General features: G+C 50.0%; 1 protein-coding gene across 1 annotated transcript; it reads right to left on the bottom strand.

Moving 5' to 3' along the window:
* Window positions 1-13,157: 13,157 nt before the first annotated feature.
* On the bottom strand, window positions 13,158-17,615 carry LOC109742056 (adenylate kinase 3). Its single transcript, XM_020301137.4, has 6 exons — window positions 17,361-17,615; window positions 16,452-16,597; window positions 16,240-16,359; window positions 15,943-16,110; window positions 13,860-13,949; window positions 13,158-13,520 (listed from the first exon to the last, which is right to left on the bottom strand). Exons 1-6 carry the CDS (start codon window positions 17,461-17,463, stop codon window positions 13,422-13,424), a joined length of 726 nt encoding a protein of 241 aa, XP_020156726.1. The 5' UTR covers window positions 17,464-17,615; the 3' UTR covers window positions 13,158-13,421.
* Between the last annotated feature and the right edge of the window lie 1,357 nt (window positions 17,616-18,972).

Raw genomic sequence — 18,972 nt, 5'->3', positions numbered from 1 at the left:
AAGCCGAGGCAGCACTGCAGGATCTGAAGAGATACCTTTCCTCCACGCCAATCTGGTTGCGCCTAAACCACAAGAGCCGTTGCTGCTGTATCTGGCGGCGACGAATCAAGTGGTCAACGCCGCACTGGTGGCACAGAGGGAGGTCAACGAGGAGGCAGCAATGGCGGCAGAACCAGCGGATGGCAAGCCAAAGATTCCCCCGGCAGGGCCTGGTGCCGACAAGGCGCGACCCCCGGCAGAGTCTGGTGCCACCAAGGTAGTGCCCGCGCAGTCGAGTGAAGTGGTGCCAAAGAAGAAGATGATGCAGCACCCGGTTTACTTTGTCAGCTCCCTCTTGCAGGGCGCTAGGTCGAGGTATTCCGGCATGCAAAAATTGCTCTTCGGCCTCCTTATGGCCTCGAGGAAGCCGCGTCACTACTTCCAAGCCCACGAGATCACTGTCGTCACCCGCCTCCCGTTGCAACGGATACTGCGCAACCCGGACGCAACCGGAAGGATTGTGGAATGGGCCTTGGAGCTGTCAAGCTTCGGTTTAAAGTTTGAAAGTACCTCGACAATTCAGAGCAGAGTCTTGGCGGAGTTCATCGCAGAATGGACCTTGACGCCTGACGAAGAAATCCAGGAGACCACTCTCCCCGGCAAGGAAGCAGACCGCGACTGGATCATGTACTTTGATGGGGCTTTCTCGCTGCAAGGCGCCGGTGCCGGTGTGCTGCTCGTCGCACCCACCGGAGAACACCTCAAGTACGTGATCCAGAAGCACTTCCCCAGGGAGATGTCCACCAACAACACCGCTCAGTACGAGGGATTTCTTGCCGGTCTCAGGATCGCGGCAGACCTCGGGGTTAAGAAGCTCATCGTCAGGGGTGACTCGCAGCTCGTTGTCAGGCAGGTCAACAAGGATTATCAGAGCCCATTGATGGAAGCTTACGTAGATGAGGTGAGGAAGCTGGAGGAACGCTTTGACGGTATCCAGGCGGAGCACGTCCCCCGAGCGGAGAACGACATCGCCGATTACCTGTCAAAGCGTGCCGCATTCAAGCTACCTGTGGAACCAGGTACCTTTTGCTCCAGTTAACTCAACCATCCGTTGAACCATCAGCGGGGCAGAGCAAGCGGAGAAAATCAGGTCCCGGCAAGTACTTTCCTACCGAGCCCCCTGGGGCTGCCGACAAGGGTGCTGTCGCGGACGCTGAGCCTGCCCAAGAGCAGCTGGCTCCGGCAGGGCGTCAAGCCCTGGCCGTAGAGACAGCCGCTCCCATGGCGGAAGAGATGCCTTTGGTCCTTGCCGTCGAGCCCCAGGCTTCGGCATGGGCGCAGCATACCGTCCAATTCCTCCAAACAGGGGAGCTTCCTAAGGAGCAGGAAGAAGCGGAGAAAGTAGCCCATCGGTCCGCCCTGTACCAATTCGTCGATGACGTCCTGTACCGGAGAAGGCCGAACGGTGTGAAACTCAAGTGCATCCCCCGGAAGGAAGGACTGGAGCTGTTGGCGGAGATACATGGAGGCATATGTGGCTCCCACATAGGGTCGAGGGCCCTTGCCGGAAGGCGTTCCGGCAAGGTTTCTTCTGGCCCACCGCCCTCCAGGATGCGACGGCACTAGTAACCAAGTGTGAAGCGTGCCAGTTCCATTCAAAGAAGCTTCATCAACCAGCCCAAGCCCTTCAAACAATCCCTCTCTCCTGGCCATTCTCGGTCTGGGGGCTCGATATACTGGGCCCTTTCCCCCGCGCTGTCGGGGGCTTTGAGTACTTGTACGTTGCAATCGACAAGTTCACAAAGTGGCCGAAGGTGGAAGCAGTGAGGAAGGTGACTGCTCAGTCAGCCGTCAAGTTCTTCAAAGGACTGGTCTGCCATTTTGGTGTGCCAAACAGAGTCATCACCGACAACGGCACGCAGTTCACAAGCCACACCTTCATGCAGTACATCCAAGACCTCGGCAGCAAGGTCTGTTTTGCTTCCGTGGCACATCCACGGAGCAACGGCCAAGCGGAGAGGGCAAATGCTGAAGTATTGTGAGGCTTGAGAACGAAGACCTTTGACAAGCTGCACAAGAGTGGAAGGCGCTGGATTGATGAGTTTCCAACGGTTCTTTGGTCGATCAGGACGACGCCAAATCGAGCCATCGGCCAGACACCTTTTGCCCTGGTATACGGGGCAGAAGCAGTTCTCCCCACGGAACTCATATACGGGTCACCTCGAGTGCTCGCTTATGATGAGCTTGAGCAAGAGCTGTTGCGCCAAGATGACGCGGCGCTCCTTGAGGAAGATCGTCTTCGGGCGGCTGTGAGAGCGGCACGCTACCAGCAAGCCTTGCGCCGCTACCATAGCCGCAAGGTTCATGCCCGAAGCTTTGAGGAAGGCGACCTTGTTCTTCGGCACGTTCAGTCGGCCAAGAATTCCAACAAGTTGACGCCAAAGTGGGAAGGCCCTTATTGGGTAATGCGAGTCACCAGGCCTGGCGCAGTCCGCCTGGAGACCGAGGATGCCGTCCCAGTGAGCAACTCCTGGAACATCGAGCATCTTCGCAAGTTTTACCCGTAAGGCGCGGCTTGTCGGGCCTCCCGGCAAGCCACCTTTTGTACAAGCTTTGCCGGCAAGGCATGTGACCCTTTGTACAAAGCCAGGCGCAGACCCTGAGCATAAATAAATGAAGCGCGGGCGCCCTAAGTTATAGTATGCATGCTAGGTCGAGTCTCTTCCTTGGTTAGGGTTGATAGTGCTTAGCGGCGACTAACCCCTATCCTATAGGTCGAGTGCGCATCTATCTGTTCCTTTTCTATCCTCCTTTGGTTCGCAGGGCACATGAGCACTTCTGCTGAGCTACTTGGAAAGAAGGAAACTGACCGGCGCCCCGACCCCAGCAAACCAGAGTTGCCGAGGGCTGCAAGCACAAGGATCCAACCGCGGCAAGATGAGATTGCCGGGGGCTGCAGATCCAGATAAGTCTTTTATCCTCTGTCATGCATTTCGAAACCGGACTGGGGTATGTGAAACCTCGTTTTTATCTCTAGGCTGCCGTGCTCCCCTTTTTCCTACACCTAAGGATTATTTCCTGGGTCCGGATTTGGTTGTAGCCGCGGCGGCGAGGTAAAACGAGGAGCCTAAAGCCCACCTCATCCCTGCCTCCGCCAAGAGCACTAGAACGGTCGAGAGGAGTGGGGGACGGCAAGGCCTGTTGTCGGGCGAAAAACGTTTATCTTAAACAATAACAAGGATTCACTCCTTGTCGCGGGATTTACCCACGAACGAAAAACCCGGCAAGCATCCCTTTTTCATTAAAAACATCCCATACAGGTACAGTTCGTGCGAGATGAAAAACATGAGCAAGGGGATTATAAGTTTTAAATTTAACAAAGGCCCGCAGGATTACAAACTAAAAAAGAGATAAGATGCCCGTAATCCCTTTCTTGTCCCTCTCCTCAGGAGGCAGGTCAAGGAGGCGAAAGGGCAAAAGGGGCGCCTAGGCGAGCTACGAGCAGCAGAAAGCACCAAGAGAACACCTCGGTGGCCGCCCACGGGTGGGCCGGTGATGATGGTGCCGGGAAAGGAGCTGGAAGACGAGGCGGCAGGACCGGCAATACGCGATGAAGGTGTCGGTGCCCGCGTACCCCAAGTTGACGGCCTTGCCGCCCGCCCTCTTCCTCTTCCGCAGCCTCCCGACGCCAGCCGCCCAAGGAGACGGCCCTGAGAAGTTCAAGGAGCTGGCCCCGCCCCCGGCAAACCTCTGCCGGAGGAGCGGCCAGGTGCAGATGTTGCTGCTGCCGCACCCGCCCAGGCGCAGGGCGTCCGACGCCTAGTCGGACTCGTCCCCGCTATCCGCCCCGCTGTCCTCCTCATCACTTTCGCTCGAGGAAGAGCTTCCATCGTCAGAATCTCCATCGGAGGAGCTCTCCACGCAGCACTTCAGGCGAGTCTCAAACTCTCCGAAGACCTTGACGGAGAGTAGGCCGTCCTCCATTAATTTGAAGTAGAGGACGAGCCCCGCCGTCAGGCTGTGGATGCGAGCGAACGTCTTCCACCCACGACGGAGGTACATGACTCGAGGAGCCGGGAAGTCGACGTCGACCCGCGTGCCCCCGTTCCCGCAACCCCTCATGTGCAATCTGAGGGATTGGGGCCAGACACGCTCCATCTCCCGAGCAAACGGGGCGGGAAGACGAAGACGGCGACGCGGAGGCCGGCGCAGCCTGATGAAGAACTCGCGGGGCTGGTCTCCGACGTGGCCTTCCATCGGGAAAGGCATCATTGGCGGGGGCGAAGCCGGCGTGCCGCCCCGTCCTCCTCTTCCCCGAGGACTGCGACCTCTGCCCCGGTCTCGCCCACGGCCTAGCCCCCTCCCCCTTCCCCTCGCAGCCAGCTCCACCACCGCGGGCTCAGGAGGAGGAGGGATGCGTTGTCGAACGGCGACCCTCGCCGCCACCGTTGAAGGACCAGGATTCCCTTTCTCCATGGCGGGTGAAAGGAAGAAGCAGAAGCAAGAGGAGATAGATGACAGAAGAGTGCGGGACACCATCCCCCCTTTCCCCTCCTTATAAAGGAGCGGGATCGGGGCTCGGCCGCCCCGTTCGGCCAATCCAGCCACCAGAGGCGCGCGGAATCTGGACCGACCCGCTGCCCCAACCAGCGACGGCCCGGTTTCCCGCCCCCGCCGTTTGCTACCCCAAGTGCATGGGGGACGCGCGGCAGACGTGCAGAACCAAGGGGACGGGCGAAGCGACCTCTCCCCACCCCGTGATTGTGGGGAGTGGACGCCTTGAAGACCGCGCCCCGGCCCCGTTCAGTAAATGAGTCGCGCCTCCACGCCTCCCTCTTTTTACGGGGAAGGCGCGAGCCGCCTCTTTACTGCGATGTGACGCATGCGTGTGAAAACCGCCCCACGCATGCCGCCCACGTCACGCACACCCCTCCACGCCGTGCCACGCGCGCGGGTCGTGGGAAGCGCCACGCGCGAAAAGTATTACCGCGGTAAAAACCGCCCCGCCTGCTCGCGCGCCGTTTTGGGCCTGACCCAACAACGTGTCGCACTTATGTGTGGCCCAGGCCCGGGGGCTCCTGTTGGTGTACAAAAAGAGGGGTGCGTTTTTGTACCCCAATACCTGTGCATGGGAAGTCGGGGCCGCGCCCGCGGTCACACCAAACAGAGTAGGGGAGGTGAGCCAAGGTAAGACCGAAGCCCAAGATAATCAGAGCAACGCCAAGGCCAAGACCACAAAGAGCAGAGGGACGAAGCAGGTTCCCCCGGGAAGACCCTTGCCGGGGCAACCTCAGCGGCCCCGGCAAGATCCTTGCCGGGACAGCTTGCCCCACACCAACAGAGCGAGCCACCCTTGAGCCCACGATCCCCAACACCATCATTCACGTGGGGCCAGGGCTCGGGAGGCACCTCCGTGGTGGCATGCAGATCTTTGTGAAGACATTTTCAAGATCAGATGAGGATTCAAAGACGACGATCCTCGGCAAGGACGACCAGACCCTCGGCAAGACCCTTGCCGGGGACGACAACGCGCCACGGCAAGACCCTTGCCAGGCCACACGGCAAGACCCTTGCCGGGCCACCCGGCAAGGCCCTCACCAAGGACGCCAGCGGGACCACCGACAGGCCCGCGCCAACCAAGCTTCCACCGCCGTTCCCATGCAGCTGCCAGCCCAACCAGCTGGGCGGGCACCTGCGTGGCAACATGCAGCTCCCAGGCCAACTCATCAAGCGCCTGCATGGCGGCATGCAGATCTTCGTGAAGGCTCCACCACCGCGCCACCTCAGCTGCCTGCCTGCCTACATGGCACCGCACGCATCACTGGCCGGGGCGCGTGTCGAAGCGAGGAGGAGTGGCGACGGACGGGACGGGCCTCGCCCCCGTCCCCGATAAACCAAGGCGACACCTAAGCCACGCATTAAATGCGTCTTGTCCTGTAATACGAGCGATAGGCTTAGGGTACTGTACGCCTTTCCACCTCCTGTGTGCCACTGTGGCAGCCCCTTCTGACTATAAAAGGAGGCCCATGGCATACTGGAGAAGGATTCGGCTCTTTCGAACCACGCACTGACCACAGCTAGTTCGAGAGCTCAAGAACTCTCAGAAATACACCCACCAAAGCAGGACTAGGGTTTTACGCATCCTCGCGGCCTGAACCTGGGTAAACGATCCATGTGCTGTCTACTAGCCCTGCTCTCCTCGCAACCCTGCGCCCCGGCAACCATAGTAGGGATTCTTGTGATCCCATAGGTGTCGTTCCACACCGACACTCTCTTTAGCCATCCCATGGCATCTGTCGTGAGATCACCACGACAACTCGAAACTATGCATTATGCCTAACTAGGGACATTAAACAATAGCGCTTGTTATGAGGCAACCCAATAGTTATCTTTATTATTTTCTTTTTATTTTGATGTGTCAACATGACTATTGCTATTGTAATGATTTTGTTTGTATCTTTGTGTTTGAATTTTGTGCCAAGTAAAGCTTTAGGGTGATTTGGATAGTTGATTTGATCCTGTGCAGAAACATGAACTTTTGTGCCTAGTATTGGAATTCTTATTCTATACTGGAACGAGATAAAATCTTGAATTTTTTACACAACATTGGGTTACAAATTGTTTACGTTGTTCTAGTTTTTAAGAATTTTTGGAGATGCAGAAGTATGGATAACAATTCTCTCATTACGTATTGATACGTCTCCAACGTATCTATAACTTATGAAGTATTCATGACATGTTAACAACAATTTTATATGGTTTTGGTATGATTTGATTAGAACTAACCCGGACTAACGTTGTTTTCAGCAGAACTACCGTGGTGTCATTTTTTGTGCAAAAATAGAAATTCTCGGAATAGGCTGAAAATTTACAGTGATTTTTTATGGACCAAAAGAGACCCCGAAGCACCGGAGCTAGGCCAAGAAGTGACCGAGGAGGCCACAAGCCTAGGGGGCACGCCCACCCCCTAGGGCACGCCCCTGGCTTGTGGGCCCCTCAGGCACCCCCTTGACATGAGACCGACGCCAAAAATTCTTATAAATACCAAAACCCTCGAAAAAGAACCCTAGATCGAAAGTTCCGCCGTCGCAAGCCTCTGTAGCCACGAAAAAACAATCGGGAGCCCATTCCAGCACCCTGCCAGAGGGGGAAACCATCACCGGAGGCCATCTTCATCATCCCGGCGGCCACCATGATGAGGAGGGAGTAGTTCACCCTCAGGGCTGAGGGTATGTACTAGTAGCTATGTGTTTGATCTCTCTTTCTCTCTCTTGTTCTTGATTTGGCACGATCTTGATGTACCGCGAGCTTTGTTAATATATTTGGATCTTATGGTGTTCTTCCCTCTCTACCTTCTTGTGATGAATTGAGTCTTGCTCTTTGAGGTTTTGTTATGTTGGATTGAGTATTGGATTCAAGAACACTTGATGTATGTCTTACAATGGGATATCTGTGGTGACAATGGGATGTTCTATTGATTCTCTTGATGTATGTTTCGGCACTCAACTCGTGGATTCCTGAGGTGACATTGGTGTAATCTATGCATAGGGGTTGATGCACATTTTTGTCCTACATTCCGATAGAAACTTTGGAGTGATTTTTGTTGCTCGTTGAGGGATTGCCATATGATTTAATTGTGTTATCATTGTTGAGAGAATTTGCACTAGTGAAAGTATGAACCCTAGGCCTTGTTTTCAAGCATTGCAATACCGTTTTTGCTCACTTTTATTACTTGCTACCTTGTTGTTTTTATATTTTCAAATTACAAAAACCTATATCTACTATCCATATTACACTTGTATCACCATCTCTTCGCCGAACTAGTGCACCTATACAATTTACAGTTGTATTAGGTGTGTTGGGGGCACAAGAGACTCTTTGTTATTTGGTTGCAGGGTTGTTTGAGGGAGACCATCTTCATCCTACACCTCCCACGGATTGATAAACCTTAGGTCATCCACTTGAGGGAAAATTGCTACTGTCCTACAAAACTCTGCGCTTGGAGGCCCAACACGAGTCTACAAGAAGGTTGCGTAGTAGACATCATGTACTATTCTGTTTTAGACAGATTCTGTTTTTATTGCAATCTATTTATAACAATACCCACCGGGGGTCAAGGTGATACATAATCGTATTTCCGAAGTGATGCTCAAAACCTATACAAGACATATTTCTTCCAGATGAAGACTTTGGAAATCTTCGGTAGTGCTAACAAGTTTGTTGGACAGAGACAAAGTTCTTCTGGTTGATGAGGAAATTTTTCTGACTGAGGAGTTAGGGTTTCGCCAGTGCGATCTGCCTACCGTGAGGAAATTGAGTGCCCCGACAAATGTGACAGTCCAAATTCCGACCATTGCTGTGCTGAGTGCCAGCTGTCGTGTGGATCCTCATCATGACAACGGTCATGTTCGAAAGGGCATTTATGACAATTCATGCCAGGTTGCCCCTGGCTATAAATAGCCACCCCCACAACCACTTGTTGCTTGGCTGCCCTAGAGAGAGATTGACACTTGTCATTTGAGAGCAACCCTTCCTCTGACGACTTTGTGAGAAACCTAAGTGAGGGAAAACCCAGCTAGAGCCAAGGTGATTGAGAATCACTCCAGAGATTGATCGGTGTGACGCGACGCTTGTTACCTTTGAAGACTATCATTCTTTCAGACGGTCAGGCATCATGTTCTGAGCACCCAAGAGTAATTTGTTGGGGAACATAGTATTTCAAAAAAAATCCTGTGATAACGCAAGATCTATCTAGGAGAAGCATAGCAACGAGCGGGGAGAGTGTGTCCACGTACCCTCGTAGACCGAAAGCGGAAGCGTTAAGTAACGCGGTTGATGTAGTCGAACGTCTTCGCGATCCAACCGATCAAGTACCGAACGCACGGCACCTCCGCGATCTGCACACGTTCAGCTCGGTGACGTCCCTCGAACTCTAGATCCAGCTGAGGCCGAGGGAGAGTTCCGTCATCACGACGGCGTGGTGATGGTGATGATGAAGTTACCGACGCAGGGCTTCGCCTAAGCACTACGACAATATGACCGAGGTGGAAAACTGTGGAGGGGGGCACCGCACAGGGCTAAAGATCAACTTGTGTGTCTATGGGGTGCCCCCCTCCCCCGTATATAAAGGAGGGGAGGAGGAGGCCGGCCGGCCACAAGGGGCGCGCCAAGCGGGGAGGAATCCTACTCCTAGTAGGAGTAGGTTCCCCCCTTTCCTAGTCCAAGTAGGAGAAGAGGGAAGGAGGAGGAGAGAAGGAAGGAGGGGGGCGCCGCCCCCTCCCCTAGTCCATTTCGGATTGGGGAAAGTGGGGCGCGCGCCACCTCCTGGCCAGCCCTCACTCTTCTCCACTAAGGCCCATGAGGCCCATTAGCTTCCCGGGGGGTTCCGGTAAAGCCCGGTACTCCGAAACTTATCTGAAACAACCCGAACCATTCCGGTGTCCGAATGTAACCTTCCTATATATGAATCTTTATGTCTCGACCATTTCAAGACTCCTCGTCATGTCCGTGATCTCATCTGGGACTCCGAACAACCTTCAGTACATCAAATCACATAAACTCATAATACCAACCGTCATCGAACGTTAAGCGTGCGGACCCTACGGGTTCGAGAACTAAGTCGACATGACCGAGGCATATCTCCAGTCAATAACCAATAGCGGAACCTGGATGCTCATATTGGCTCCTACATATTCTATGAATATCTTTATCAGTCAAACCGCATAACAACATACGTTGTTCCCTTTGTCATCGGTATGTTACTTGCCCGAGATTCGGTCGTCGGTATCATCATACCTAGTTCAATCTCGTTACCGGCAAGTCTCTTTACTCGTTCCGTGATGCATCATCCCGTAACTAACTCATTAGTCACATTGCTTGCAAGGCTTATAGTGATGTGCATTACCGAGAGGGCCCAGAGATACCTCTCCGACTATCGGAGTGACAAATCCTAATCTCGATCTATGCCAACTCAACAAACACCATCGGAGACACCTGTATAACATATTTATAATCAACCAGTTATGTTGTGACGTTTGATAGCACAATAAGTGTTCCTCCGGTATTCGGGAGTTGCATAATCTCATAGTCATAGGAACATGTATAAGTCATGAAGAAAGCAATAGCAATAAACTAAACGATGATAGTGCTAAGCTAACGGATGGGTCTTGTCCATCACATCATTCTTTAATGATATGATCACGTTCATCAAATGATAACACATGTCTATGCTAGGAAACTTAACCATTTTTTATTAACAAGCTAGTCTAGTAGAGGCATGCTAGGGACACTCTGTTTGTCTATGTATTCACACATGTACTAAGTTTCCGGTTAATACAATTCTAGCATGAATAATAAACATTTATCATGATATAAGGAAATATAAATAACAACTTTATTATTGCCTCTAGGGCATATTTCCTTCATAATTGTGGCGTGCTGGTGAACAAGTCTATGAAGGTTTTGTAAGTTTACCTTTGAAGACTACCACGAGTGATTGGGCGAGGTCTCCAGTGACCTTAGCTCAAGGAGAATACGGTGAAGACTAAGTGTCTTCTGGGTTGAATCTCAAGCACTCCAACCAGACGTACAGTTCATACAACAACTGGAACTGGTCTACCAAATCGTTGTATCTTCACCGAGCCTACCTGGTTTCAAATTCCTCAACTCTTTACTTACTGTTATTCCGCTACTGAAGTATTTGTGATCTATTCTGACGAATTTGTACTAAAGAATTTCATCATGCCTTTCATTTATTCAGTTCATCTTGTGTAGCATGAATGCTTGTATGATTGCATGTTCTTCACCTGCATCTATCTTGTATGCATGATTTATTGTTCTGTGATGAATTAGTTTCACCCCTGTTCTATTTCTTCACTCTGATCTTCGCCAAATTCATTAGTTTGACGAATTTCTAAGAATCTCGCATGCACCCCCCCCCCCCTCCTAGGAGTCGTGGAACCGGTCTCTTGTGCAAGGACAAGTAAAGTTGGTCCGGGCTGCTCCATCCCACAATACCACCAAATCCAAAATAACAAAGGAGGTAAGCAATTTGAACATCAATTCCCACAACCATTTTGTGTTCTACTCGTGCATAACATCTATGCATAGACCTAGCTCATGATGCCACTCATGGGGAACGTTGCATGGAAAACAAAAAAAATCATATGAAACACCCAAGATCTATTCCATGGAGATGCTCGCAGCGAGAGGGGGAGTGTCTACATGCCCTTGCAGTCCAAAAAGGTTAACGATCTAGAGATCATGGTTGGCGTAGCTGTACTCCTTCGCGATCCAATCCGATCTGAGCACCACACAAACGGCACCTCCAAGATGTGCACATGTACGGCTCGATGACGTCTCCTCCTTGATCCAGCAAGCGAGGGAGAGGAGGTAGATGGGATCTGAACCATCACGATGGTGTGGTGGTCGTGGTGGCAGTGGGACGCCGCTAGGGCTTCGCCAAGTGTTGACAAAATGAGGAGGTGGAGGGAGAGGGAGGGGCGGCCAAGGGTGGAAGGGTGCAGCCCCCATGCGCCTCCCCACTATATATAGGGGTGAGGGAGGGGACGGCTAGCCCTAGCCCCTCCTCAAAGGGAGGGGCGGCCTAGGGGGAGGCTTGCCTCCCAAGCCAGGTGGGGGTGCCTCCCTACCCTAGGGTTTCCCCACCCTAGGCGCATGGGCCTTAGGGCGGTGGTGCGCCTGGCCCAAGCAGGCCAGGGCGCCCCACTACAGACCCTGTGGCCCCCCGGGGTTGGTGGACCCACGATACCCTTCGGTGCCTCCGGTACATTGCTGGCATACCCCCAAACTTTTCCGATACTCCAAATATGACTTCCTACATATAAAACTTTACCTCCGGACCATTCTGGAGCTCCTTGTGACGTCTCGAATCCCACCCGGGACTCGGAACTATTTTTGGACTTACCATATGAATACCCAATACTACCATACGGGTCCGAGAACATGTAGACATGACCGAGACTCCTCCCCGATCAATAATCAATAGTGGGACCTGGATTCCTAAATTGGCTCCCACATTTTCAACAAAGATCTTTATCGGTTTGAACAACGGTGTCGAGGATTCGGTTAATCCCGTCTACAATTCCCTTTGTCTGACGATATTACTTGCCCGAGATTCGATTGTCGGTATCGCCATACCTAGTTCAATCTCTTTACCGTTAAGTCTCTTTATTCGTTCTGTAATACAAGATCCCCGTGACTAAACTCATTAGTCACATGCTTGCAAGCTATTTCATGATGTTGTACTACCGAGAGGGCCCAAAGATATTTCTTCGTCACACGGAGCGACAAATCTCAGTCTTGATCCATGCAACCCAACAAACATTTTCCAAGATACCTGTAGAGCTACTTTATGATCATCCAGTTACGAAGTGACGTTTGGTAACCCACAAAGTGAACTGACCGGCAACACGGGTGGCATTGAGATCAAAGAGGAGGCACACCGAGGATGATCGGCACGAAGTCACCCGTTTCAGACGAACCGTCCTGAGGCGAATGGAGAAGCAGGACGCGATCGGGTCATGTCCGAGACGGTACCAAAGGTTGACGGGGTCGTTGACATGCGTGGCGACTCTGAAAGCTTGGGTGGACGGGCCGCCGATGAGCTCGTGGTGGCCGCGGCAACAATAAGGGTCGGCCCTTGGTACCGTTGCGCGGCCTTGGCGACAAGGGCATCGCTCTCCACAGCGACGGTCTGGGCCTTAGCTATAGCAGCTTCTTTTTCGCCATCACGGCAGCCATCTCCACCACGGTGCGCGCCTTCTTCGGGCCAACAACGTGGGCGGCCGTGACAGCGTCAGCCAAGACGAGGTGGCGGCAGGAAGCATATGGGGCCGTGTTTTTTTGTCCATCTAGACTCAAACAGACACAAAGCATATTGGGCCATGTTTTTTGTCCATCTAGACTCAAACGGACACAAGCAGACTAAATGGGTCGGCACGTTGGAGTTGGCCTTGGGTATCCGAATTTGCACACCAACTCTTGAGCGAGTTAAAAGGCCAAGTTTTCATGTTTACGGCGGTCCTTTTTAGGGAATCTGCTGGAGTTGCTCTCAATACTTCTCTGAATCGATTGATACATGAGAAAATCCCAGTTGGTTGCTTGAAACGTACCAAAACTGAATGATCAAAACAAAGGGGCATGATCGCAAAGAAATATTTCTAAGGACAAGTTGCTGTAATTATAAGAAATATTTCTAAGGATGAGTTGCTGTAATTATCTCTGTACCGCTAATAAAAACTTCTCATTCCAAACAAAATTATTCAGAAAAATTCTGAGCTAGCAAAAGCTGTAATGAAATTGTGCAATAGTGCACATGCAGACAGAAAATGAGAAACATAGGATGCCGGTATGAGTTTAAAACTTGTAAGAAACCCAGCCGGGGTTTTGTTACATGTCACTTTCAAGGTGAAACAGGCCCTTCACGAAAGAGCTTTCTGCACCTCGGCGGTCACTTCCTTTGGTGGTTTCTCCGCATGAAGATTTGCCACTAAGCCATTCTTGGAGTAGTAGTCAATCACCTGTGAGAAGCAAACAGTTTTCAGATTAAGAACATTGACTGTAAAAGCAACTGCATTGCTTGATGCCAGATGACAAACAGTCCTTCCACAGTTAGAAACTCAGTTCTACCAACAGAAGTTCAGGCCATATGATGATATGTCGACCAACAAAAGATTAGTTAAATGGAAGATTGGAAGAGAAAGCAGAAAAGAAATGTCAGGGTCCACCAAATTCACAGTGAAAATCTTATGCAACACTATACTAGAAATGAAATACATCAAGACAGCAAAACCAGCGTTTAGCAGGAAAAACACTGGTGCAACACAAGGAATGGAGAATACATGGTTGAGAAAACATACAGGTTCAGTTTGTATGTGGAAAGCTTCAAGCCTTGACTTCAAGACCTCAGCTGTGTCATCTTTTCTTTGAATTAAGGGTTCTCCCGAAACCTTGACAAAAGAGGGAAGTATCAGAGGTCAATGGCGTGCAGCAAAATGCTAGCTTAAGAAAAAAAATTGTCAATGGAATAAAAAAATTCACACGTGCCCACGTAATTTCTGAATGGAACATGCGAGCTCTTGTTGAAAACAACAGCCCACAACCAAAGATCAATGTACAACAATAATGTATATTCCTTCCGTCCCATAATATAGTGTGCATTGGTTTTCGCAAAAGTCGAGCTTCACAAACTTTGACCATTGTTTGTATAGTATATGAAAACATATTTCATGATGAATCTAACGCTGCGTTTGGATGTCTCCATTGGAGCCCTGGAAATGGATTTGGCAATCATCTCACATCAATACAGCTGTTTGGCTGGACACTGAATTCGTATTGGAAATGAAAAACCAATTCAGTCCTGTCTTGGCTACCACGTAAATCCCCATCGCACGTTTCGGAGGGCTACCCCTTCGAATTGGACTGAAATGGCCAACCTCACGCAAAACGTACCTGTTCGAGCCCGTGACCAAAAAATAGAAGGGGGGGATACGAGAAGGCGACCTCGCGACGACCTAGCAGGTAGTAGGCGGGCGGCGGCGGCGCCCTAGCAGGTAGGTGGCGGCGGTAACCACCATGGAGTCCGACGGCGGCACAGGTGCCCTCCTCCCCGGTCCTTCCCCTCTTCCCCAACTCCTCTTCTCCGCCCCACTGAGCCACACCCCGCCATGGATGTCGGCAACGGCCAGGGATCGGCGCGCCCTGCTCCCTTGTGCCACGCCCCGCCGTCCTCCCCGGCCACCATGCCCCGCCCTCCTCGGATATGCCCCTCCGTCCTCCCGGCCCGCCGTCCTCTGCCCCTCTTCTGCTCCATGGCCGAAGGAACTGCTGCTCCTCTTCTGCTCCATGGCCAAAGGAGATGCATCGCTAGAATATTTATTATCTTATTGCTATATATTCATTTAATTGTAGTCACATGTGACCAGATTTCATTTTTGAGTCATGTAGAACAAGGTATAATGTTCATGGCAATATAGCTATGCAATTTCAAAGTTTGTCATCCAAACAGGATTTGGTATTGAAACCTCAGAGGTATTTCAAGGGGCAATTCAGTGAACAACCAAACAGGCAAATTCGTATTCGTGCCATTTCAATTTCCTCACTGATTTGGAATTCCAGACCGATTCAATACAGAGCTCACCAATGGAGACATCCAAACGCAGCGTAATGGTATTGATTTGGTATTTTACATGTTGACAATATTTTTCATAAACTTAGTCAAAGTTTATAAAGTTTGACTGAAAAAAATATCTAATGCACACTATTTTGGGACGGAGGGAGCATTATTTACTTATTGCAAAAGCATGTAAAATTAATTTTTGGAAAGACCATATTGTCAATGAAGGAGAGGAAATATCAATAATCCTACACTTCCGGGTAAGTTACGGACTGGGTTTACGACCCATCACTACCCCCCCCCCCCCCCCCCCCCCCCCGTTCTGATTTTCAGGGGTGCCCCTCCCCCATTCCCCCTAACATCCAGCCACAAGTTGACATGTTAGTGCGTAACCCCATACGATTTGGTCCGTAGCTCTAGCATCACTCAAGGAAATACAGTGTTGGGCAACATATCCATAAGGACAGGAGACACAAGGGGATATTGAACTGTTTAAACAAACCATAACATGAATCTAGTAGTCAATACAAAATAAGTTACGCCTACAAGCAGAAGTAGACCACAAAAAGATTGCACATCGAGTTCATCTGGCGAACTAGTAAACTCATCACCCACAACACAATTGGTAATTCTTTTTCCCAAGATTGAATGTGTATGGTAACCAGCTTAGCATGGCTATTGACAACCAAACTGAGGGAGTGTTATGCAGAAGAAGACATTGAACTGCTCGGAACTTAACCTTGTGGAAGCAATGATCACGATAAAAAAAATAAAGCATGCAAGTATGACATATGAAGGCACTACCCAGTATTCTACATTTGACTTACATCATCAACTCCTGGAGTCTTAGGAGGAGCAAATTTTGTATGGTAAGATCTACCACTCGATGGGTGTATCCAACGGCCAGTAATTCGTTCTTCCAATATTGCATCATCAATTGCAAAATTTAGAACCTTGTCAACCTTAGCACCTTGCTTTGCCAGCATTTCATCGAGCTGCAGTCATTGTTCAACCAAACCATAAGAAAACAAACACTAAGCTCCAAAGGCACAAATCATCCATCAATATAAACAGAAAGAAGGAATTTTCATTTCAATGCATATTGACCAAGGACCTGACCAGACCTTTTGTGCTTGAACAACAGTTCTAGGGAAGCCATCAAGGATAAAACCTTTTTGACATGAAGGCTTTTTCATGGCTTCATCAATAATCCCAACAACCAAGTCATCTGAAACAAGCTCTCCCTAAAAACAATAAGAGTCAAGATATAAAGAAGTTGATAGACACGGTTTTTGCTAGTTTTAAATTGCTATTTGGTATGTTCTTGAAACCTTACCTTGTCCATAGCTTCTTTAGCCTTGATACCCAGAGGAGTCTTAGCGGCGACAGCAGCCCTCAGCATATCGCCAGTGGCTAAATGGCACAAACAATATTCATCCTTAATAAGGGGAGACTGTGTTCCCTTTCCAGAGCCAGGTGGACCTACAGAATTTGTAAAGCACTTGCATATGTCAAATTGCCCAAGCATAGTGCAATTTAGAACATAAACAGTGGCACTATGTGTTCAGGAATTAAAGATGAACCAGAGCATACACAATCAAACGCGCATGCAATACTATATTCTTTTAGGGGGGCTGTGGGGTAATCTGTCTGGTATTCGATAGTTGGGGGGATTAAGTAGCTATTTTGGAGTTGAGGGAGTGATGTAGCTGAATCATAAAACTTCAGAGGGTACGTCCACTTATTTCCAAAACGAGGGACAGCAAGGACGAGGAACCCCAGCTCCAGATCCAGCCAACAGCAACAAGCTGCGAGCAGCAGCGACCCTATCGCGCCAACGATGACAGATCTGGCGGCGCGACCGACTGGGGCACCACGACTGCAGCTTCAGATCCGTAACGACCAGATCGCACGTTGATGGACGTGGGAAGTCCAACTGCGCCGGCCGCCGAGCCTTCCTCAACAACGCCCGCCGCCGAGCCTCGAGCGCCGCGCAGCTGAAGCCGCCGACCACCAAGGACACTAACCGCAAGGACCCGCACCGCCACCGCCTGCGGAACTACGCGCCACCGAACCCACCAGACGCTGCGAGCTGGAAAGACCCCGCCGCCGCCGTACGACGCACGGGCTAGGGTTAGAACGGCGGCAGAGTCACCCTGGCGAGAGCGAAGCCGGGGCCGAGCAGTTGGGATCTTTTGGTGTAGAAGAAGAGAATTGGGAAAGAAGAGAAGGGCTAGGGTTTTACCGACGAGGATGATGCGCTTGTCGGGCTTGGAGCTGCACTTGGCGCGGCGGAGCAGCTCGGTCATGAGCTCCACCGAAGGCACGTCCTCGATGTTCGTCGCCATCTCTTCCTCCGCCGGCCGCAACAACGGGAACGACTCGACTCGCGTGCCTGCTGTTTGGCGTGCGGCGCACAAGTCCTATCTCTCTTGCTGCGTGCCTCCCTGGGTTCAGTTCGCGTCGGCTCTGATCGGGGTTTTGTAATAGAGTGGGTTTGGTGAGCGCCTAGCCGGGATGCTGCTCTCTTTTCTCTTCTTTCCACGCGGAAATTCAATTCGGCTCCGGGAGCACGTGCTCCCTGGCCTAAAAATAATTTTTTAAATGTAAAAAATATCAAGACAAAATTTTCATGTTTTTTCGGTCACATTCAAATGCTACCTGTAGAATTTGGGGCAAAAAGGTTAAGCATTTTGGCCTGTGAAAAAAAAAACAAATTGAACACCAAATGTTACTCCCAATGTCACCCTAAATTTATTTTTCATCGATGAAACACTGCTGCCTCGTTTCATATGAAAACTGTCAAGCATGCTTGAGACACTAACACAAACTGTCAAGCATGTTTGACAATTTTCATGCGAAACGGATCAACAGTGATTCGTTTGTGAAAAAACAAATTTGGGGTGACATTTGGGGTAACATTTGGTGTTCAATTTGTTTTTTTCCTTTGCACGGGCCAAAATACTTAACCTTTTTGTCTCAAATTTTGCAGGTAGCATTTAGATGTGACTAAGAACACATACACATGTTGTCTTGATTTTTTTAACATTTCAAAAGTTATTTTTTGGGCCTGGGAGCACGTGCTCCCAAGAGCCGAATTGAATTTCCATTGTTTTAACGCTAACTTGCATCATTTATAAGACTACACATAGTGGGAGTAACATAAGGCTGCCTGTAGTGGACAGTATCGTAACTTAGTACTCCCTCCGTTTCTAAATATAAGTTCTTTTATAAAGATTTCAATATGGACTACATACGGATGTATATACACATGTTTTAGAGTGTAGATTCATTCATTTTGCTCCGTATATAGATAAGGGTCTTATATTTAGGAACGGTAGAAATATCATGCATATGATACTAGTGTATGATACTACCTTCGTAAGACATAGTATCATAAGCAACCTTATTTATCTATGATACTAGTTATGATACTCCCATTTTGCTGAGTTCGCATGCATGATACTAGTTACTCCCTTCATTCCTAAATATAAGACCTTCTATAGATTTCACTATAGACTACATACGGAGCAAAATGAGTAAATCTACACTCTAAAGTATGTCTATATACATCTGTATGTAGTTCATAGTGGAATCTCTAAGGCCTCCTTTGGTTCATAGGATAGAAATATTGTAGGAATAGGAACTTCATAGGAAGTGAGATGACATGCATCTCAATTCCTATAAAGAAAGGGATATCATTTGATGCATAGGATCGGGATTTTTCCATTGAGTCTAGGCTAATGTTTTTTTCCTTTGAAATGTGAAGAATTGAATCTTATCCTACATAGGAATAGGAATCTATTCCTACAAACCAAAGGGCTCCGTATGAATATTTCCTTCAAAAATCATATCCT

The sequence above is a fragment of the Aegilops tauschii genome, chromosome 5, assembly GCF_002575655.3.
Source record: "Aegilops tauschii subsp. strangulata cultivar AL8/78 chromosome 5, Aet v6.0, whole genome shotgun sequence".
NCBI lineage: Eukaryota > Viridiplantae > Streptophyta > Magnoliopsida > Poales > Poaceae > Aegilops > Aegilops tauschii.
The sequence above is the reverse complement of the archived record's forward strand: the minus strand, read 5'-3'. Positions and strand labels throughout refer to the sequence as shown.